Genomic DNA, 24,370 nt, shown 5'->3' with positions numbered 1-24,370 from the left:
GAAAAGGAGAATCAAGTCTTGAGGTCAAGGCTTGATACCCTAGAAAAGGCCCTTAAAAGTTTAGAGAAGTCAACTCTAGGGCCTAAGGGTCAAAAGTCCAAGGACAAGAAAGGTTTGAGTCACAAACCTAAGTCCCAAATGATCAAGCCCACATATCATGATGTTCCATTCGATTATGGAACAAAACCTAGGGCTAGGAAGACCAACACCAAGGTCACAAGGGGAGTCACCCCTAGAGTTGATCTTGATGAGTCCCAAATGGCCAAGGCTTTAAAGCCTAAGAGGGTCATTAGGAGGGTTGCTAGGGAAGTTATCCCTAGTGAATATTTAGTGAACCCAATGAGCTCAAGTAGGTATTGGGTTCCTAGGAGCATTTTCTACCCCATAGATGGGTTAGAGAGTGTCAACTCCAATAAGAAGGGTAGTTAACCCAACTTTGAGGAAATTGACACTCAAGGAGCATTTTCAAGGTTTTGATAACCTTTGAAAATGAAAAAGAATTATTATTTACTCCTTAAAGAGTAAATTGTGCCATATTTGAAAAATATCGATTTCAATCTTATTTGGCACAATTTAAGAAAACCTAGAGAAATACCATAATTGGGATTTTGGTTTTCTCTAAGGGATATATGGGCAATCTAGGGTTAGATTCTAAGTTAGCTAAGGCTAAGGATACTTAGATAGGGAATTTAGGCATTTTATTTGTGCTAACTTCCCATGATTGGTTGCCATATGCCATGCCATGACATCATACTTATTTTATTATTATTTGAAATGTCATGATAATACTTAGGTTATTATATGTCATGTGTTAGTTTAGTTTCAAACTTTATGCCATGACATCATGACATTGACACATGTTTTTACTTATGATATCATTATATGTCATGTCATCATCTCTTGCATTATAATCAATGAAATTGATTTAAGGACAAACATATAATTTGATATTGAGATCAAATTGATGTTTAGAAAATACATGAGAACTTAGCCTAAGTTGACCTTAATCCATATCTCACATCAAATTGACTTGAATGTGGTTTGATACACCTTAGATGTGTGTGAGATATTAGGATCATGAGTTAGGATCATGGTGCATAGTTTTTGTACCTAGATGAGCCTAATTCAAGAAAAGGAGGATCATAGGGAAAGCTTGTGTACAAGTCATGTACATCTAGCCCTAAGATTATGGTCCTAAATTCAAATGATTTTAAAAGCATTTTAAAATTGATTTGAAAAACCTTGATGAAGCTTTCCTAGTGATAGCATTCATCATTGAACATTGTGATACAAAGTTGAGTTAAACTTGAACTTTTTCAAAGTTTTTGAACTTTGTATCAAGATTGAAAAATGGAAACTATTTTCATATAAAATTATTTTTCCATGATAGTATATGATATGAGGAGTGTATCCTCAAAATTTTACGATTTTTGGAATTTTCTGGAATTTATTAGGAGTTTCTGAATTTTCGGGAAGGGAAATCAGAAATCTCTGATTTCAGAGTGTGGATCGGTCACCGGACCGATCCAGGGAAGTTCTGATCGGTCTGGTGACCGATCAGTGACGATCCAGTGCGATCAGTGAAGCGTGGATCGGTCTGGGGACCGATCCAGGGGGATTCTGATCGGTCTGGGGACCGTGCCAGTTTCTGATTTTCAGCTGTTGGTCTGAAATTTCAGCTGGAAGTTGGGTTTTGTGGATTTCTAAAGGTTTGAAACTCGCCAAGACATTGTTGGTGCAATGGTCAAGGGGGAGTTGACCTTTAGGGGAAGTTTTACCTAATTGTCAAGGGGGAGTTGACTTTTAGGGGGAGTTTTTACTCCAAAAGACTTTTAAGGATTAGTGATATGGGATTATCACTAAGTTGATTGTTGAGTTTAGTATCAAGGGGGAAATTAAGAGTTTCAAATGAAAGGTATGGGACTTTCATTAGGAAGAAACTCTTGACCTTGATACCCTCCTTTTTCTTTTTGTGTGTCAAAAAGGGAGAGTGTTCATTGGAGAATTATTGGAGAACCCAAGTTAGGTTATCGGGTTAACCTAAGCTAGGGAAAGAATGTCAAGGAATGTTCAAGGAAGAACATTGGAATTCTTTTTGATGTGTGTCAAAAAGGGGGAGAATTATTGGAGAACCCAAGTTAGGTTATCGGGTTAACCTAAGGGGAGAATGTCCAGAGAATGTTCAAGGAAAGAACATTGGACATTGGAAGATGGTTGGAAAACCTAAGTTAGGTTATCGGGTTAACCTAACTTGATTATGGTTTTGTCAAACATCAAAAAGGGGGAGATTGTTGGTGCAACCTTAGGTCAAGGTTGACCTGGTTGACCCGACTCGAGTTGACGTGACTCGAGTTGTATTTTGATGTTTGACTTGGGAAGATTGTCGGTGCAACCTTAGGTCAAGGTTGACCTAGTTGTGTTGCATGTTGATGTTTGACACTCGTGAGAGAGTTCTATTCTTGATGTGGGACAAGAATAGATGTTTGGGAGATTATTGGTGCAACCGCAGGTCAAGGTTGACCTGGTTGACCTGATTCGGGAAAAGTCCAAGTATGGAGACTTGGCACGGAAAAGTTCAAGCAGGGAGCTTGGCACTGGAAAAGTCCAAGTATGGAGACTTGGCACGGAAAAGTCCAAGCAGGGAGCTTGGCACGCGAAAAGTCCAAGTATGGAGACTTGGCACTGGAAAAGTCCAAGTATAGAGACTTGGCACTGGGAAAGTCCTAACTGGGATGTTAGGCAGTGTGGAAAGTCCTGGTGAGTGAAGCCAGGCAGTGGGAAAGTCCTAATTGGGATGTTAGGCAGTTGGAAAGTCCTGGTGAGTGAAGCCAGGCAGTGAGAAAGTCCTAACTGGGATGTTAGGCAGTGTGAAAACCCTAGTGAGTGAAGCTAGGTGAAAGTCCTGGTGAGTGAAGCCGGGCAAGGGAAAATCCAGATGGATCAAGGGTGATCGGACATCTGGTGTTGTTAAGTCCAAGTGAGTGAAGCTTGGCATATGGAGTCGGAGAGGGCTTGGTAGCTCGTTCTCCGAACTAGGTTAGAGGGGGCACTCTAAACCTAGGAGTTGGATCGGTCCGCAGACCGATCCAGTGATACTCAGTGTTTTCTGGTGACCGATCAGATTCCACTCAGTAGCATACTGTGGAGTTCCTGATCGGTCCACAGACCGATCAGGAAACGATCAGAAGCGGAGAAAAGAAGCTCCTGATCGGTCCAGGGACCGATCAGGTGTATGCCTGATCGGTCTCCACGACCGATCAAGAGACGAGCGATTCTCTGTCTGTAAGAGAGCTGGGAGAGCTGGGATCGGTCTGGGGACCGATCAGGACAGAGCCTGATTGGTCCGCAGACCGATCAGAGTACGCACAGAAGGTCTGTGCACTGGCTGATCGGTCTGGAGGACCGATCAGCGCAGGGCCTGATCGGTCCGCAGACCGATCAGGGTTCTAGCCGTTGCGTTGCAACGGCTAGTTTCTTCGCTGTTTCTCCTTCGCAGGTATAAAGGGGCTGAGGGCTTCTACAGGGCGGCTTCTTCCTTTCTTCTTGAACTTCTGTTCTACTGCTGCTGAAGCTTCTGCTTCAACTGAGCTTTGATTGAGCTCGCCTCCGAAGCTTCGCGTGAGCTTCCAGTCGTCGACCAGCTGCTGCGTTTGGGTTGTGAAGTTGCTGCTTCACCTCCAGTCGACAAGAAAGCAAGAAATTGGTAGAGTGCTATTGTATTCATATTGTACTGCTTTTCTTACTGTTCTTGTACTCTTTGTTTGCTGTTGCAAACGCTTGTGGCGAGGTTTCTCCACCCACAAGGAGTATATTGTATTAGCCGGTTCTCCGGGGGCTCATCCACCGACGGATTGATAGGGCTCGTCCACCTCACGGACACGCCGAGGAGTAGGAGTATCATCTCCGAACCTCGTTACATCCTTGCGTTGAGGTTTGATTTCTTCTTCCTTTTCTTTCTACGTTGTATTTCCGCTGCACTAACCTAATCGTAGGAAGAAACGCGAAAGATTGGGGTCGGCTATTCACACCCCCCCTCTAGCCGAGTACGAACGATCCCAACACAAAGGAGCTCAGTCGAAGATATCCAATCGATGTGTGATGGGAGCAAAGCCTCATAAGTATCTAACTAGAAGCTTAGCCTTTGAGACATTCGATCAGAGATATCTGATTGGCATGTGATAGGGAGTAGGACCTTGTAAGTATATGACTGGAGAGCTGAGCTCCTGAGACGTCCGATCAAAGGTATCTGGTCGACATGTGATGGGAAACAGAGCCCCATAGGTATTTGACTTGAGAGATGAGTCTCCCTGGGGTGTCTGATCGACTTGGTCAACCGACATGGGGAGATTTCATCAGGCAGGTTATTCGGATTTGACCTACCTTGGACTTTAACTGCCACCTACTCCGGTGTATTGACCTTTGGACCCCCACCTAGGGTCTCCTCATTATCCGTCATATTAGCAGTGATGGTGGTGAGATCGAGGAGTGCAATGCTCCTTTTTTCCTTCTTCTACTTCCTGTCGTCTTTCGACGACACACTGGAGCTTTTGGTGCCCATGAGCGAGGAGGTCCTCATCCTCCTCATGTTCAAGGTAGCGATGCAAGACCCAATGACCACGTTAATGTTGTGGAATGAGGTCAATGCCTCCCCTTGCCATTGGGTGCACATTAGGTACGACGCCGAGATCGAGCGCATTCCCAGGCTCGTGCTAGCTCGAGGCACTTTCCCTCTCCAACCCTCTCCAAATCTAACTCACGTAGCTCTGGTTTGCCATAACTTGGCATTGTTCGCATTTCTGAATCTGGTGGTAGAAAACGACGATGCCCTCTGAATGACCACTTTTTGCCATGTTTTAGATACACTGCATCTGTATTATCAGCACAAGTTGGACATGCATTCTTGGCATATGTATTCCATCCAGACAAACAACCCAAACCAGGAAAATCACTAACTATCCAAAGTAATGCAGCCCGCATTTGAAACATTTTTTTTTCACAAGCATCAAATGTGGCAATTCCATTTTCCCATAAATCTTTCAATTCAGTCAATAGGGGGCGCAAATATATATCGATATCATTGCCAGGTGCTTTTGGACCAGGAATAAGGGTGGATAAAATAATAGAATAAGGCTTCATGCATTCCCAAGGTGGCAAATTGTAAGGCATCAGGACAATAGGCCAAGTACTATGTGAAGTGCTTTGATTTTTAAATGGATTAAACCCATCAGCCGCGAGTCCCAAGCATACGTTTCTAGGATCAGACGCAAATTCATAATGACGTTCATCAAATTCCTTCCATGCTCGAGAATCAGCTGGATGCCTTAGATTTCCATCTGAAACACGTTTTTTGAAATGTCATTGCATATTTTCAGACGTCTTAGATGACATGAATAACCGTTGCAATCTTGGTTTCAATGGAAAATACCAAAAGACTTTGGCTGGAATTTTAACTTCAAGACGTTTTTTTCCACCTTTATACGATCTCCTTGATGATTTCTGCAAATTTTTCCATCTTGGAAGGTTACACACTTTGCAAGCCTGTTCATTCTCATTTTCCCCCCAATAAATCATGCAATCATTTGGACAAGCATGTATTTTTTCATAATGAAGTCCTAAACTAGAAATTAATTTCTTTGCTTCATAAAACGACTTAGGCACTTGAGCTTCAGATGGAAGTACTCGACGAAGGAAGTCCAACAATGCTGTAAATGACTTATCACTCCATTTTCCATTCACTTTCAGTTGAAATAACTCAACAAGGAATGACAGTTTAGAAAACTCTGTGCATCCGGTATATAGCTGTTGTTTCCCTTCCTCAATTAGTCGATAGAAATCTTTAACATTAGACTCCATCGGTGTATGACTCGTTGATGCTCCAATGTAATTTTCATTACTTGTAGATCCTTCATGAATTCCAAATGCATCATGCAGCATTTCTTGTACCATCGGTTCATGGCTAGTTACTTCAGAAACTTGTTGCACTGAATAATGAAGTTCTTTGTTATCATGATCTTGTACAATTAGTTTTTCTCCATGAAAATTCCAGATGCGATAATCTTGTAAAATACCATTTATCATCAGATGTTCGTGTACTGTCTCACGATCATGACTCAATGAATTTATGCATTTGCAACAAGGACATGGTCTCGTGACATCTGGAGCCGCATCACCAAATGCATAACGCAAAAAATATAGGATTCCCACCCGATACTCAATACTGCCATGTGGCGCAGCCATCCATTGCTTATGCATAATTTGATGCTGTTCAATAATTTATAAAAGTTAAAACATTGAAGCAAGATTTATCAAAAATTAAAGAAACTTCGTAGATAAAATTTCCAAGAATTCAACAAACATATATATAAATACAATTACTAAATATAAAAATGAAGCTTAGCATCATAGACACGTTGTAAGCAAACTACAATAATAAACTTGAAAAATAATACGGATAACTTGTAGAAAAAAAAATCAAATTAAGGGATTCATTAGAAAAATTTACAAATCTACCGGCCAACACAAATTAAACCCTAATCGATTATAATTTTTATCACCATTAACATATAAAAACATTGTCACCATACGAAAACTAAACCAAGAAATTACCTCGAGAAACAAAATCAAAGGCGATTTATGATGTGGATGTCGAAGGATGATGCTAGGGCGCAATTAATCTGATGTGTCGCTATAATAGAGAGGATCGCTGGAACATAGATGGTCGATAGAAAAGAGAAGGTCGCTGGAACAAAGAGGGTCGCCGAAATAGAAAGGTTTGCTGGAATTGTGAAAATAATATGAGATGCGAACATGGTTTTTTATTAATCTCGTATGTACCCTTTAGGAGCGGTCATAAGTTCCTTTTAGAAGCGGTTTGAACCGCTTCTAAATGGAACTTATAGGAGCGGTTCTAAACTACTTCTAAAAGGACCTTATAGGAGCGGTTCCAAAACGCTTCTAAAAGGAACTTATAGGAGCAGTTCTAATAACCAGTTCTATATGTGTCCAATAGTAACGGTTTGACAACCGCATCAAAAAATCTCAATTGAAGCGGTTTTAGAAGCGGTTACACTTGACCGATTCTATTGGATCTGCTGTTACAACCACTTCATCAACCGCTGCTAATATTGCGGTCCTAATATCCAATTTTTTTGTAGTGCTCCTCCCTGCGCTTCGCTTCCTCAACCTCAGCCCCGACTTTTCCGGCCACATCCTGCAAAACCTCGCGCTCCTCCCCTCGCTCCTTTATGGCTCTCCCTCGACCTCTCCTCCCCTCGCCCCTTCTTTATTATTATTTTATATATATATATATATATATATATATATATATATATATATATATATATATATATATATATATATATATATATATATATATATATATATATATATATATATATATATATATATATATATATATATCAGCAGTTTTGAACCATAAATTATAACTGTCTTAAATAGTTAAGATAACGGTTAAGGTTAAGTATTGATTTGTCAAAAACCGCTGAATCGACAATTTTGAACCATCGATTCTAAACTGTGCCAGTGCCTTGCCTTGTTACATAAAGGCTTACCGAGACTACAGAATCTTTTTGCACCATAAAGATCAGATGAGCATGGAAGAAATCCTACAAAACAAGGATACTGCCACCTTATACTAGTTGAAGGCATCCCTCGATGAACCAAATTCTACTGATTTAGTAGCAATTATAGTACTCCTCCTAAGTTAATATGCATGCTTCTTTATTTTTCAAAGAATACATTCAAGCTCTTCTACGTTACGTGGTTTACGAACGCCAAAAGACAGCTCCAACAACAAAAGAACAAGCCAAAAATTTCATGAATAAAACTTCAACAAACTCATTCTTCCAAGAGCTTGGCAAAAAGTTGAGAGAAAATGTTTCCGGGGCGCTTGGTTTGCGGAAGAGAATGAGAATAAGAATGAGATTCATTGAAGTAAAAAATAGGAATGGAGAGTTTTGAATCCGTGACATCCACCATTCTCATTCCTCCTATTTTACTTGGTAATGGCTCAATCCCATATTTGGGGGTTTGAATCCGTGAGACCCATCATCAATACCCCAAACCAAACACTAACTTTCAATCTCATTCTCATTCCTCACTTTCATTCCCTCCAACCAAGCACTCCCTTAGTGATGTCTCTCGCAATCCATGCCTAACTCATATCGTAGACCTATCCAAGCGGGTACTTGTCAAACGGTTCAAGATGTGACCTCAAGACTTTGTACCTTCGGAAAGATGATGACTTGAGAACAACCTTTTGAATACATACCGGAAAGACTCGTGGCTTTAGAAATATTGCAACTCAGGAGCACCCCTTACAGGACAACCTGGAAAGATTTCATTGCTTAGGAAGTTCATAGACTCAGAAATTCATGATTTGGGAAATGTGCTCCTTGGGAGCATTCCCCTTGGGAACATCCCTGAAGAGGTCTAACATTAAGATTGCGTGGATATGAGAGTGGTGGTCTACCCGTCCTAGTCCACCAACATGGGTAAAAACCCACATAAGTACCTGTTAGCTAGAGCCCTAGAGCTAATCATTTGATGATTGTATTATGGACTTGTTGTATCATATTCTATATAAATAAAGACATTTGATTTTTTGTTATTATACTTACTTGTATTGGTGCCAAATAAACTAAGTATAATAACGTCCTTGAGTAGAAAGTTCTTACCTATATCAATCGGTTAGCTGAACCAATAGTGAGATGATATAGGGAACACTACTCTTAATCATTCCTAGTCGAGTATTAACATTCAGGGACAATGTTAATGCAATAAGACTAGCATGTAGGTCAACTCGATGACTTGATCTCACAAGTCATGGATATAGAGATATCAAGTTGACACATGGGTATGCATTAGAGAATGTATACTGAATGACCCGCCATGAAAAAGTATCATGGATCGTTATATGAGTGTCATATACTTTCTCATGTGGCTATTAGTATAACTACTAGTCCTTGGACCTGAAGTCACCATTGATCCCTACATAAGGAGTTATGTACTTTGGTTTCGTCAAATGTTACCCGTAACTGGGTGGACTATAAAGGCGATTATTGGGTATGTAATGAATTATGCAGAGGGATGTGAGTGATGTAGATGAGATCTATCCCTCCTATATGACGGGAGAGACATCGGTATTCTTGATAGAGTGAGATCACGAAGTGCATGACTATGCTCAAATGAGTCAATATGAGATATTGAGCTCATTTGTTTTAGTGAGTCTACTTGGAGTTCAAGATTTAGATTGATCAGAGGATGACACGGTCTATGCCTCACATTGATCAATCTAGATGTCTAGGATAGAAGGACACTTGTCATATATTGTGAGGAGTCACAATTAGTAGTCACAAGGTGATGTTGGATCTCAACATTCTTGTAACTTGGGTAGCAATGATGTATTGCTAGATGCCGCTCATTTCTTATGTTTCTAAAGGAGTTTAGAAACATTGCCAACGTTACAAGAACCTATTGGGTCACACACAAAGAACAAGTGGATGGAGATTAGGTTCATATGATGAACCAATTGGATTAGGTTCATATGATGCACCAAAGATTGGATTCAGATTAATTCAAATTAGACTTATTGAGTTAGACTCAATTAGATTCAATTGTTGAATGAGTCTAATTTAAATTTGATTCATTGAATCAATTTATATTAATGAATTGAGATTCATTAAATTAAAAATTGACTTGAATCAAAGGTTGGATTTAACTCAACAAGGAAGAAAATTGGTCAATTTTGACTTGACCAAATGGAAGTTGAAACATCAAGTTTGACTTGATGTATTGCCACATCATGAAGGTTGACTCATCTTACATGGCATGACTAATCTTGCCACATCATCTCTACCTTATTATGGTGTGCCACCTCATGGAGGTTACACATCCCATTCACTTAATGTGGCCGGCCACATTAAATGAGGGGGTTACAAGATGTGGCCGGCCACACTAATGCTTGTGGAGAGGTTTTGTTTTGTGGCATTGATGTGTGTTTATTATTGCATCTTCTTCCTTGGGTTCTTCCTCCTCCTTTGCTACTGTTGCCGTGGGTTTCAAGCAAGGAAGAAGAAAGGTGAGTGAATCTAATCCAAGAAGAAAAGTTAGTGAAAGTCACATAGAGTTTTTAGAGGAGTGTGTTCTCGTCTTTTCCTTTCTTCATCTTCCAATCCTATCCGAGAGCATCAAGAAGTGCTAGCACACTTGTGGTGTTCTCTTCTCCATCCTTGAGTGTTAGAGAACACTTCTTGTTCGTGTGGATACTACTAGAGGTGTGTTCGTTTGAACACACTCGAGATCCGGCGCACCTTGGACAAGCGGGATTCGCAAAAAGACACGCAACAAGGGTAACCTTCTAAACATGTAGATCTAAGTGTAGATCTAGTTAGTAAACTCGTACATGTAAAATTTTGTTCTATACTCTTCGCACGGATCCGTTGGCTAGGGAGTTTCGGGGTTTCCGCGATGCGAAAAAATGATTTTCGCGGCCCGAAAAACCCAACAGTACCTTCTTGGATAAACCCTCCAAGTTCTTTCCTTTCATAACTAACTGATAGTGTAAGAACATCCCCATCAAGGAATGTCCCTAGCCTGCCATTTAGGCCACGAGAACATCCCCGGTGTGAATATCTCCCTCGGACTTCGACCCTTTCAGTTATTTTACTTAGGGTTGTAAATGAACTGAATATTTGTGATAAACTTGGTGTTCGATTTGATAAAAATTTATTATTATTTGTTCAATACGTACAAGATCAATTAAATAAACAAACATGAACAGTTCGTTAAACTAAATGAGAAAACTTAAACAGTTTATTAAAAAAACTTTCATCAACATACTAAATAAACAAAAAGGAATAAAATTAACATACAAGTTTGAATTATCAAACTCAATAAACGATTAAATAAGCTTGAATTAAGAGTTTGATATCTAAATTAACCAAATTCAAGCTTGTAAAAAAATAAATCAAGACAAGTTTGAACAATCATTTCAATGACCTGGTTCATTTTAGATTTGACTTGGCTTGATTACCTTATCAAATAAGCTTGAACACCTCAAAGATTAACTCGACTTGACTTATCTACTTCATCAATTCCACTGACACCTCTCTAACTAGTAATCTAATAGTGATGCAATTATCTAGGCCACAAGAGTATCCCCACTAGTGGATGCCTCCCCTAGACTCCGATCCCTCCGGTAATTTTTCCTTATCATTCTTGTGAATACTTTTCTAATTAGCAGTCTAACAGGTGGTGTAGTCATCCAAGCCGCGAGAGTCTCCCCACTCATGAATATCTCCCTTAGACTAAGACCCCTTCAGTTATTTTACTTTATCAATTCCACTAAGGGCATTCACAGCGGTTAGAGCTCATTGAGAGCTCCTTCGTTGCTACATGTGCCACATCAAAAGTTAAAAATCTCACACATCTCTCCATTATCAAAAAAATCTCTCAACAACTCTTTCATAGGTCCCACACTTTTCATTATATATAATTCTTATCTCTTCTTCATATTTTACATTATATACCGTTAAATTTTTATAAAATTTAAATTTAAAAATTGCTAATATGAAATAACATTAATAATTAAAAAAATACATAAATATTATAGTGAATCAAATAAAAAGACATAAATTATAATAATATATAAAAATAAACTTAAATATATCTACACCAGGCCATGTCTCTATTTAATTTTTTCCACCATTTTTTCATGTAAATAAAGTTGTCTTAGTGTCATCTCACTAGTAATCTTCATAAGAATTTCATAATCCTTATGAAAAATCTTGGCTTCCTACAAAGCCAGTTTTTGTATTTGATATTCTTTAATATCTTGTCATTCTTTGTCAATGCTATGTTCCATTGTGTCACTCTCTCTGACTTTAAATTTTGCCTTCCTCTACGCTGTCTTTTGCCCTATTGGAAGAATGCGGACTTCAGAGTCATCCAAATCAACACTCGTATCTGGATTTGATATTAAAGTGTTCCCATTCGAATGTCCTTGCCTTCTTGTTAGAGTAATGAGCAACTGATTGTGGAGTATATTTCTCATACTTTTTAAGAACCCTCTACACATGCATATACTTAAAATTCTTGTTATTGTTGTTGGCTTTCCACATATTCAGTGCATTATCCAACACATTCTTGTCACTCCAACCGCTTTGACGATGAGTATAAATATTATTATAAGTTGCAGAAAATTCATTTACCATCGGTGCAAACATATAATAATGTGATTTTAGCCACTGATAACTTCTCGTCATAGATCTAGTGGGGCGATGCTTGTTGTAATAATCAGCTATACGTTTTCAAAAAACTTGATCCTTCTGGTCATTACTAAAAATTACATCGGTACTTATAGTTGCCCATGACTTCGCAAGGACCACGTCTTCATCGAGAGACCAAAATGTTCGTTTCGATTCATTTACTCCAGCTCAACTTCATGCTCTTTTTATGATGTGTGGTGGCAACTGAGTTGTTAGAACAGGTGATGACATTAGAGATTCTTTGTCGTTGATAGATGATTAATAGCAGCCCTTCTCGATTTATTCGAAAGTATGACTGATGGTTGAGCAGGAGAAAATACGTAAGGATAAGGCATCCCAAATTGGTTACCCATGGCTGACCAATCTTGGAGTGGATACATACCAAATGAAGCTGGGACGACGTTACTTGGATTCGTCAAAAAATTTAAAGAACTTTGAGAATTTGAGAAATTTGGAAGATATTGTAGAACATATGAAGGACTTTAAAAATTTGGAGGATATTGTGTATGAAAGAAAATATGAGGATATTTCATATTTGGAGGAATGCCAATATTTTAAGAAGATGTATTTCCTTTGACATTTGAAGAATTCAAAAGATTTGTAAATGAAGTATTGAGATTTTTATCCATCTCGAATACAAATAAAGAATAAAAGAAAAAAAATAAGTAGAGAGCAAAGCAAACAATAGAATGAATGAAAAATATAAAATCAATCTTATATTTATAGATTTCTTTATAAATAAAAAAAAAATTTAACCGTTGTTCACTAAAAATTAGTCGTTGCATGTGCTGAAATTTTTTTTACAATTATTAAAAAAAATAATATAAAAAAACAAAAAGTTGAAGAAGCGTGAGAACTCCTTGGATGCTCTAACACATTTCTAGCTAGCAGTCTAATAAGTGATGTCATCATCCAAACCGTGAGAATACTACTACTTATGGATATCTCCCTACGACTCCAACCTCTACACTTCCCTGGACTTCACTCGGGAACGCCCTAGAACATCATCCAGTCTGCGAGAATATCCCTGCACGACGATACCTCCCTGGACTCCAATCCCTCCGGTCATTTTACTTAAACATTCCTGCTAGCTATTCTTGGATCAGAGCCAGACAACAAGTCATGGTCAAGGCATGGGGGAAGCAGAAGTTGACCTAGGGTAGTGACACCCATAGTACCGACGGACTGAGCCTACAGGGAGTCTCGTATGGCGAGGAGAAGTCAACCATGAACCCTCACTAGCACTTGTCATATGTGTCAGATTGTGTCTGAGACTGAAGGTGACAGCTCCCCAACTTCTGCCCATGTCCGAGGTTAACTTCTATCTAGATACGGGCTGACAGCCAAGGCATGGGAAATCCAAGTGAACCTCGACTTCAGCTCTATATAAGCAGGAAGGTACTCAACAAGAGGAGCTAGCTAAAACCGGGCTCAATTTCTGTAAGTAGCCTCCAATCAAAGCAGTGATTGACCTTCTCAACCCTTGTGTTTCTTCTTCCTTAGCTCAAGCCAAAGTCCTTCCCGTGTGGAAGACACCCTTTTCTTTCAGCTTGCCAGAAGTCCTTCCCGTGTGGAAGACACCCTTTTCTTTCAGCTTGAAAGAAGTCCTCCTCTGGTGGAAGACATTCTCATTTTCCATCTCAAGCCCTTCTCCTTGAAGAAGGCAACCTTTTCTTCAGCACTGTGCTAACTTAACCGTAAAGCTCCAACCCCCATTGATGGATGTTGATATCGTAGCTCGGAAGCATATCGGAGGACAGCTTGGGTGCAGCAGGTCATAGGAAGCACTCGGAAATAGTTGGTCATAGAAGATTAGAGGCTCTGGAATGAACCCAAAATGAGTGCAGATGGGAGACTCGCTGGAGACCAGCGTAGATGAAGGGGATTGAAGGCTCTATCAGTGTGAACCTGAACTAAATAGTACGGTCGAACCAGGAGGACTGGGAGCAAGACGGGAGATTCGGCCCACATCACTTAGCAACGAAGAGGATGATAAGATTATTAGAATCACGAGTGTCTCTATAATACCATTCACTTTAGCATCATTCATTGAGAAAATAATCACACATCTCTAATAGTTTTCATCTCCGAACGCTATTACTCGTCACCATGTAAACCCATGTAAAAAATCTTAAAATAGCATTTATTTGACATTTGGATTATAGTCCGATCTGTTTGCAGACATTAGGGGTTTGATAAAAGAATCAAGAACTACAGAACATCTAGAGACCAAACTCCACTAAGAGAGAAAAAAATCAAGGAACAATTAGGATGACAAAATCTCCTCTTTTTCTTCAAGTTACAATTTACAAAGCAGACAGATCCACGGAGTTCACTGTGTAACACAAGCTGGAAACTGCCAAGTATGAAGTAAATGCACCTGATTTTGAAATGTAAACATATTTTCCCAGGTGTTAAACCCAATGAGATTGTCCTCATAAGAGAAAAATGTCATTGAAATTCTCTCTCTTATGCTTAGCAGCATCTCAAAAAACAATGAACAGGAGAAAGGCAGAAAAGAGACAATATAAAATTCCCAGTGCAATGTAGCCCACATTGTTCTGACTTCTATCAGGCAGATAATAGATTTATCTCTATCTAATTGGACCCTGACCCTTAAGTCAATACAACACCAAAGTAAACACATGCAGTAACTAGTAAGCAAATCAAAGTAAGATTGAGGTTCTGGAGAATTCAATGAATGCAAGAACTCATACCAAGAAAGCAAAAACTTAATTTACGATATCATATCAACAATGGGAGATAACATATGTTAAGTCGATTTCCAGAAAGAACTAACTACTACACATGGCTCCATGGCCAAAAGCTAGGAAGTAAGAAGAACAAACAAATAGCAAACTACCAGTCATTACGTCAAAGTAGAGCATTCAACCACTACCAGATTCTACGTCAAACATTGTAAGTTAAACAGAAAAGAAGTCAGAAGCTAAGAAAGCTAGGACCTTGTCAATCCTCCGGCGAGACTTTAGCCCGCTTCTTGCCGGAGACGCCTTTCAGAAGAGCATCGACGATGCGCCGGTGTGTATCAAGTATAAGTTCAGTGCGTTCCAATTCCATTTCCATTCTCAGCTTCTCTATCTCCCGTGCCATCTCCATCTTCATCTGCTCTATTCTCAGGAATCCATCCCCAAGCATCCTTACGGCCGAAATCATCTCTCTGATTGCGCTCGATTCTGAATCCATTCTGTGGCGGCGGATTTTCTTATGCACCTTCGGCCACATTCCCTCCGTCGCCGGCCGGCCGCCGCCGCATCCCTTGAAGATGCGGGGCGTAGGGTTATGATTCGTGTCAGGGCCGGGGGGCGGTCTATGCACACTTCTGTAGACCTTTGACCGCACCGCCTTGGGTATCTTGAACCGGAGCTCCCCAATAGTTCCGCCGCCGTTGCCCATGAGGCGGTGAAGCGTACTGCTGTTTCCGCTGAGGAGCCCGCCGCGCTCCTCCTCTTGGTCGTCATCATCGTTGTCAGAGGGAGGCAGGGATGGGGCGGCGGAAGGAGGCGGTGCAGAAGGACGACGAGGTCCGCCGACTCCTCCGTTGCCTCCGTGTTCCATGGCATCCATCTTGCGGAAATAAATCCAGGAGGAAGCTGGCAAGAGCGAGGGGTCGAGATGGAGGGATTTGTGACGCTCGCTTCGATAGCGCCTGCGGAGCTTCTCAACCTTGTGGCGGCACTGAACGGCCGTCTTCGGCGAGGAGGTCCCGGAGGAGCAGCGGCCGGAGATGTCTTCGGCGACCTCTTGCCAGTGATTGGCCCGGAGGTTACCGCGGCGGAGGGCGTACCACTTCTCGCGGTAGGCGTCGATGAGGGCGAGGGTTTCGTCCTGGGTCCATATGGGGGCGGCCAGGCGGCGAGAGGGGACGGCAGCAAAGGACGAGGGTGGAGGAGAAGGAGCGGAGGGCGGGGGAGGAAACGGGGAGGGCGATCTGTCAGGGTCGGGGGGCGGCGACGGAGAAAAGGATGGAGAAGGGGATGCTGCAACGGAGGCGGCGGACGCGGCTAGTGCAATGGACGAGGGAGTGTTCCTCTTCAGGGAGGAGGGTGTTGCTGCTGCTGCTGCGGCGGCGGCGGCGGCGGCGGCCATGAAGGAGGAGTAGACGGCAAAGGCAGCGATGAGGAAAGGAGGGGACGGCGGTGATGGCCATGGGGGCTCATGATGGGGTTTGTTTGGTGGTGAGTCGGGGCACCGCCCGTGGGCGGCTTACGGTGCCGCGCGCGCACCAGCGGCGTGGTGCGAGCGGGCGCGCCGCCCGAGAGACGGCGAGGGCTAATAGGGATGGACTCGAGCCGCGTCGCTAATTTGGATTTGGGTTTGGGTTGGGTGCAAGCGGAGGCGGTGTCCTGACCGGGGAGGAGGGAAGTCTGAACCGGGGTCGGTGCTGAGCCCGTAGGCAAGCTGGTGAGACTATTTCCTTAGAACATCTATGCGTGTTAAAGCATTCATTGCATCATAAACATCTCTTTCTAAATTCACCGTCACTCACATTATAATTTATTTAAGTTAGAATGAGTAGCCGGAGGCTACCTCTCTACCGATGACATCTCGTCATTCGTCCTAATTCAAATGATAATATAAAGGATGATAAATCTAAGGAGAGATTATAATCAATTATAATTTAATCATGGACATAATTCGATCATAATTATAAGTGATTTATCCCTTAATTCATTTTTTTATTGACTTAGAAATCTAGACTTTTAAAAATACACCGCCAATTTAATTCAACAATTTATCAAAAGATAACAATCTAAATCTCTCTCTCCTCTCTCCACTCAGAGAAAGTTAATCTCTCTCTCACCTATCAATTTATTCTACTCAAATATATTTTTTTCAAAACACTTTCATCAGGAAAAATAAAAAACAATAATGAATAACATATTTGAATTTCTTATCACCTTTAGAAATCTACAAGACCTGAAATAAGGACAATCGGAGCCCTCTAGGTCAATTAGTGAGTTTCGGTCAAAACTCACTTATTGACTTAGAGAACTCTTATTACACTCATTTCAGATCAGAATAGACTAATATCTCATATACATTGGACCTGAAATAAAATTCCACCTTAAAAGAATCCTAAATAAATATTAGAAGACATATTTGAACTCCTTGCAACCTCAGGAATCCACATAACTTGAAATGTGTACAATCAGAGTTCTCTGGATCAATTAATAGATTTTGATCGAAATCTCACGTTGGGTCTAATATGATTTTATCAGGCCCAACGTGGATTTGATATAAATTCATATCGAACCTAATGCGAACTTGATTATGTGAGATTTCGATCGATTTTAGTTGAAATCTATTAATTAAGTTAGAGGGCTTTGATTATATTCATTATTTTATGTCCTATAATTTTTTTTTAAGATGGTAACAGATTTAAATATATCTTTATTATTTATTCCGAATTATCTAAAGGTAAGATTTTATATCAGACATTGTATATATGAGATATTAATTGATTTTTTTTAATAAAGTTTGAAGGCATGATATATATGAGATATTAATTGGTTTTTTAAATAATGTTTTAATACCTCTGGACCTAGCAGTGCGTGAGCAAAAGTTTTTTTATAAAAGAAACCTTTGGAATTAACATGCGCCTTATATTAATTTTAACACCAATAATATGTTATAATACTCAATTATAACATCATGCGGAAGCCTTACCATTATGCGATTTTAGATGAAGACATTTTTTTACCTCTTTAATTCGTCTATTAACTAAATTTTAAATTTTTGAAATATCTGTTTTATTTGAAATTTAAATTTATTTTTTTTTAGTATTTTGTTTCTGTATCATATTAGTGAGAGAGGCAGAGACACAATTTAGACCATTGGATGGAGACATCTCACGCAATGCACCAGGACTGTCGAAGACCATCCACATTAATTTTCCTATCCAAAATATATAATTTAAGGTAAAAAAATTACTTTATTAAATTTGGATATCCACTTATTAATACATCATATATCAGCTTCTCTATTTCTTCTCTCTCCTCTATAATGTTTAGAGAATGGAATTCATTCCCTAAATTTAGATAAGTACTATTCATAAATATATAATTTAGGGAATCGATAGGGTAGCTGATGTAAAAAAATTTTAACTACCTTATCCAAATTTAAGGTAAAATATTTGAATAGAGTATCTGATGTGAATGCTCTGTCTCAAGATTAATCGTGGCCCTAGGTAAAAAATTAAAAAAAACAACGTTCTTTAACATATTTTTAAATTTTCTTTAATATTTTCATTTTTCATTTAAATTTGAGATTGAAAATGATACATTTAAATGTATATATATATTTAAAAAAAATTAAATATTATTATTTTTTTAAAAAAATAAATTTTTATAAAAATTTTAATTTTCTAGTTGGTATTTTGATAAAAATTTTATTTTTTATAATAAAATTATTAAATTATTTAATCTTCATAATGTAAATAAATAAGATTTTATTAATTTTAATTTTGAAATGAATGTTTGATTTGTTTGTATTTTTATTTTCAAAAAATAGTATTTTCTAATTTTTTTTAAAAATAATTATTTTTTTTATTTTCTTAGAAAATGCTCTGTCTTTTTCTAGAAAACGAACTTGAAAAATACAAACCAAACGTATTTTTCATTTTCTCAGAAAATAAAAATAGAAAATAATGTGGAAAATACAAACTAAACGTTAATTTACTAAAGCATTTTATTTTGTATTTTATGGATAAAAAATCTCTAATTCATATTATATTATCGAGGAAGAAAAAAAAAAAAGAGCGAGAAAGAAATTGGTAAGGAAAGAGAAGGGTGTTCTCTAAAAGTATCATGAGCGAGAAAGAAAAAACATATAGAATCATATATGAGAAAAAGAAAAGGACACAATGTTCTGATGAGAAAATGATTAAGATTTTTAAGAAATATCAAGAAGAAAAGAGTTTATTATGTTTTATAAGATGAGTATTACTACTTGTAAAATAAGATGGAATTAGATAATAATAAAAAAAGAAATATATCAATTAAAAAATAAATTATATTTAAGATAAATAAAATCTCATATTAAACTATGGTAGGTAATTAATAAGTAAATAAAGTTAGATGTAAGTAAAAATAGAAAGTGAAATGGATAATGAATTGTACGTAATCTTAAATGTTTTTTTTTTTTTTGCAAGAGATTGTTTCTAAAATTTGAACTCGTGACCTTTTGATCATATGATAATAATTTTACCATTGCATCAAGACTCCTTTCAATTAATAAGATAATTATAATTAATTAATATTAATAATACCAATTTAATTCTTTCAATGTCTTTAATTAATTAATCATGTCCTAATAAAATTAGGGGCCTAGGCGCCATGACCTACAATGCACTTCACTTGTAAGCTAGCACCGGAGTGAAACCTTCCTAAGACTTCCCCCTCTGCTCACCTTACAATTTCTTTTGTTAAATTGGATTGCTAGACAGACAGTTCATGTTCTAGAAGAGCCCTTAACTCATACAGCTTAAACTCAGTCGCCCACGGACCACGATGCATCATGCACCGTAGGTATACAAGCTGTAATAGCCATATAATAGACACAAGCTAGCAAAAATGGAAAAAAAGGTCTCACATCCTATTTATCGCAAGAATAATCATACTTTCAGTCTTATTTTATCATACTTCCCGTCTTATTTTATTATTTTATTAAAAAAATCTGAACTCAATATTAACTAATTTTAGTAAAGTTCAAAACAAAATTATATTAATATTCTTATTTTTCATACTAAAAATAATTTTAAGATTTATTAATAATTTTATGTGATTATTTTTTATATAAAAATTGATCTTGTAAAACTTATTTGTTAGACGTTACATTAGTTGCAACGTCGGGAAGATGAAGGGGTGTCGATCCTTCATCTTCCTCCATTGAAAGCTAGCCATCAAAGCATCGGTTGGTAACTGATGTTTTACTAGCTATATAAGATGGTGTCCAAGAGAAATCGTGATCAGTGTGTGGAGCGCAGCAGAGGGATCGACGAGCGAGCGCTGTGGAGGTGATCAGAGAGCTTTGCGAGGGATCGATGAGCAGCGAGAACACCCAGAGGCTGGGATTTGGTTCGTGGAAGAGTTCGAGAAGGTTCCGTGTGGTGATCTTCTCGACGACAGAAGCAGCGGCGTCTCTGGTGGGTCTTCAGTTGCGACTTCGGGAGATGATCACTGTGAGTGATTATAATTATTGCATTGTTTTATCATTGTTTAGTTTCGATTTTCATGCTATCTGGACCGACTACATTATTAGTAATTTTATGTGATTATTTTTTATATAAAAATTGATCTTGTTCGAAAGCGGAGAAGATGGCAAGCTGGGGATGTAGCTGTGGGATTAACTAAGCGGTGACTATGCGCGGTCCTACAACACAAAAGGCATTAGTGACAAGCTGGGAAGGGGTTCCCGACGTTAATCCTCCGACGCTTAAGTTAGTTTTCGGCACAGTGGAGAACAGAAAGAATGTTGTAGCAAAGAACGCGTCGAATAACACAGTTGCACATACCTCTGTCTGTAAATGAGAATCTCCCTTTTATAGTGTCACTGTAATGTCTGGGCACGCATCTCAAAGCATATACATATTTTCCAAAGTGTCCTAGGAAAAGACAAGTCGAAAAGTGTCGCTGATACTTTTCCTTAAGCTAGCGCGTAAATATCTATTGTGACAGGCGGAAAGCTTCTAAAGTACGATTTGTCTACTGAACATGCTCTGTTGTCAGTGACACTGACCTCCAAAAGGGTATGATGAGATACGCAGTTGAGTCCCACTGTAGGCCGATCGAATTTCGTTCGGACTGGCTGTCCCCATTCAGTTGTGTCGTTCGGAGCTTCTAGCTTGCCCCTTCTCTGCTTCTCGACCGTTAGTGGTTACCTTTGTCCGACCGGCCATGATGCTCAATCGGTGAGGGTTGGTCTTCGGTGGACTATCGCTTACCTCTTAACTCCAGTCGCCGCTACATAAGGATGGTCGTTCGACATCCACACTCGGCCGACCGGGGGCTCTCGATGGTCCGGTCTTATTGGCCGACCAGGGCCTTTGACCATTTTTGACCTTGACCTCCGCGTTAGCAGGCTTTTTCTCCCTTTGACCCTTTTTTGGTGGGGCTCCTCTTCATCATCATATCACAAGTCTTTCCCTTAAGTCTAGTCAAAGGAGGTTGTAAGTCCCACTAACTGGACTTTTAATGTTCTTCTTGAACACACTCGCCGACCGGACACACTATGGTTTAGAGCCACCACTCGACTACCACAATCAACATTTAAACCATTCTTTAAGAAGCTGCTCTCTTTCTGGTCTGGCGCTCTAGGGTTTAGAGCCTCCACTCGGTTATGACATTCACTCCTCTTGCCTCTTATCGTTTGTCGAGAAGTTGCCTTTTCTCCTATCAGAGATGCTAGGGTTTAGAGCTGTCGCTCGCCTATGATAGACACTTTTAGCCATCTTTGTATTTTTTCTGATCAATATCCCGATCGGTTATTCATACGCAGGATTGATGCCGCTCGGATCTATCATGGCCAACACTTAATCATTTTTTAACTTCCTTTTGATCTCTACTCTGACCGCTCACCCCCCACGTAGTGCCTTTTAATTGACGCTGACGTCACCATAATTTCTCGAAAATCATTAAAATCCCTAATCATTAATGCAAAGCACACTTGGTCATGCTCTTTAATCATGTGCTCTCCCTCCTCATTAATGTCATCTGTAATCAAATGTCATATGTCGCTTTTCCCTGGCGCTGCATATGTAATGTGACAAGCGACTGTTTAGATTTGATGCGATGGCTGCCTTTTCAAATTTAACGGCTCAGATTGAGTCTCATTTTCCAAAACTCTTGATCAGATGGCCTGGGAATGCCGCGTCTAGGGTTTTTAAACTCGTCGTCTCCTTCGGGAATGCCGCGTCTAGGGTTTTTAAACTCGTCGTTGTTGGTGCAATTTCCAGTAGGTCAAGGTTGACCTAGTTGACCAAGCGTAAACCTTGTTCATGGTTTCGATGTTTGACAATACAAAAAGACATGTAGACATGGACAATGCAGGTGCAGTTGTCTATGCGGAGAGATACTGATCAGGGTCTGATCAGGTTGGATGAAGAAGAGTCAAGTAGGTCAAGGTTGACCAGATACTTGACAGGGAAGTCCTAACTGGGATGTTAGGCAGTTCGGAAAGTCCTGGTGAGTGAAACCAGGCAGTTCGGAAAGTCCTGGTGAGTGAAACCAGGCAGTTCGGAAAGTCCTGGTGAGTGAAGCCAGGCAGTCAGGAAATCCTGGTGAGTGAAGCCAGGTGAAAATCCTAGTGAGTGAAGCTAGGTGAAAGTGAAAGTCCTGGTGAGTGAACCCAGGCAATTGGAGAAAGTCCTGGTGAGTGAAGCTAGGCAGTTGGGAAGACCTGGTGAGTGAAGCCAGGCAGGGAAAGACCTAGTGAGTGAAGCTAGGCAGTTTGAAAGTCCTGGTGAGTGAAGCCAGGCAAGGAAAATCCAGATAGGTCAAGGTTGACCAGACATCTGGTGAAAAGTCCAAGCAGGGAGCTTGGCACGGGAAAAGTCCAAGTATGGAGACTTGGCACGGAGAGGGCTCGGTAGCTCGTTCTTAGGACCATTTAGGGTTTAGGGCTGGAGCTCTAAACCTGGATCGGTCAGGTGACCGATCCAGCGATACGCCTGAGTATCTAATCGGTCTGGTGACCGATCAGATAACAAACAGAAAGGTTCTGTAAGTCATCTGATCGGTCTGGAGACCGATCAGCAGGGAGTCTGATAGGTCTCCACGATCGATTAGAGACGCATCCACCTCTCTTACAGAAAGGTGGGATCGGTCCGGGGACCGATCAGACTGGGGCCTGATCGGTCCCCAGGACCGATCAGAGGTTCCCTGGACCGATCAGGCTTCAGCCTGATCGGTCCAGAACTAGCCGTTGGCTCACAACGGCTAGTCTTCTGTCTTCTATTCTTAGCAGGTGCAGTGCAGGTTATAAGGGCTTTAAAAAGTGATTCTTCTTTTTTTTTCTTCCTACTCCTGACTGTGATCGAGCTTTGCTGAGTTCTTAGCTTACTAAGCTTCGTGTGAGCTCCTTCTTGAAGCTTCGGGTGAGCTTTCCTCGACTGATCAGCTGCTGCTGTGAGTTTCCTGAAGTTGCTGCTTCGGATTCCAGTCGACAAGAACAGTAGGCAAGCCTTGTTTTGTACATTCATATTGTCTTCTGTTTTGTGCTGTATTTTTGTACACCTTTCTTGCTGTTGCAAGAAGTTTCTGTGGCGAGGTTTCTCCACCCAGAAGGAGTGTTCTTATTAGCCGATTTTCCGGGGACTCATCCACCGACGGATCGATAGGCTTCGTCCACCTTACGGACACGCCGAGGAGTAGGAGTTTCATCTCCGAACCTCGTTACATCGACGAGTTTGAGGTTTGCTATTCTCCGTTGTCGTTTCTATTGTTTATTTCCGCTGCGCTAATCTTGATTTGTAGAAAGAAACGAACGATTTGGGTCGGCTATTCACACCCCCCTCTAGCTGAGTACGACGATCCTAACAGTCGTCTCCTTCTTCTTTCGTGTATTGCCTTCGTCTTCCTCTCACTCATTTCTATGCTCTCAATCCTTTGCTTGTCGTCGACGATCCTTCTCCAATAAGCTTCCTCTCTTTCTCCCTTTCAATCTCCAATTTCTTCCTCTTATTTCATGGTGCATCCCCCCTTCCTTCCCCGGTTGTCACCAGACTATAGTGCACCTCCACCTTGTCTAATTTTAATGGTAATGAGGTAGATCAAATGAAATTGACCTGCTACATTCCTGACGATTACCAAATCATAATCGTCATCCCCTCTGCTTATGCTTGCCCCATATGCCTCTAGACAACTTTCTTTCCTTTTTTTAAAGACTAGTTCTTTGCCGGCCTACGCTTTCCCATCCATCCCTTTTTCTTGGAAGTTTATAAATATTTTCACATTCCATTGTATTAATTAATGCCTAATTACTTTAGACTACTATGCAGAGTTGTGGTATTATTTCGTCTGTACGGGATTCCCCTTCTACCCAATATGTTTCACTTTTTTTACTAT

At 40.0% G+C, this 24,370-nt stretch overlaps 1 protein-coding gene across 1 annotated transcript; it reads right to left on the bottom strand.

Annotated features, from left to right (window-relative positions):
- Positions 1-15,001: 15,001 nt before the first annotated feature.
- On the bottom strand, positions 15,002-16,511 carry LOC122010600 (trihelix transcription factor ASIL2-like; the record flags this gene model as incomplete). Its single annotated transcript, XM_042567118.1, has 1 exon — positions 15,002-16,511. A coding segment is annotated over one exon (1,257 nt), but the record flags the coding sequence as incomplete, so codon positions are not given.
- Between the last annotated feature and the right edge of the window lie 7,859 nt (positions 16,512-24,370).

Source organism: Zingiber officinale, chromosome 8A (genome assembly GCF_018446385.1).
Source record: "Zingiber officinale cultivar Zhangliang chromosome 8A, Zo_v1.1, whole genome shotgun sequence".
Classification (NCBI taxonomy): Eukaryota; Viridiplantae; Streptophyta; class Magnoliopsida; order Zingiberales; family Zingiberaceae; genus Zingiber; species Zingiber officinale.
This window is presented reverse-complemented; position numbering and strand designations above follow the sequence as displayed.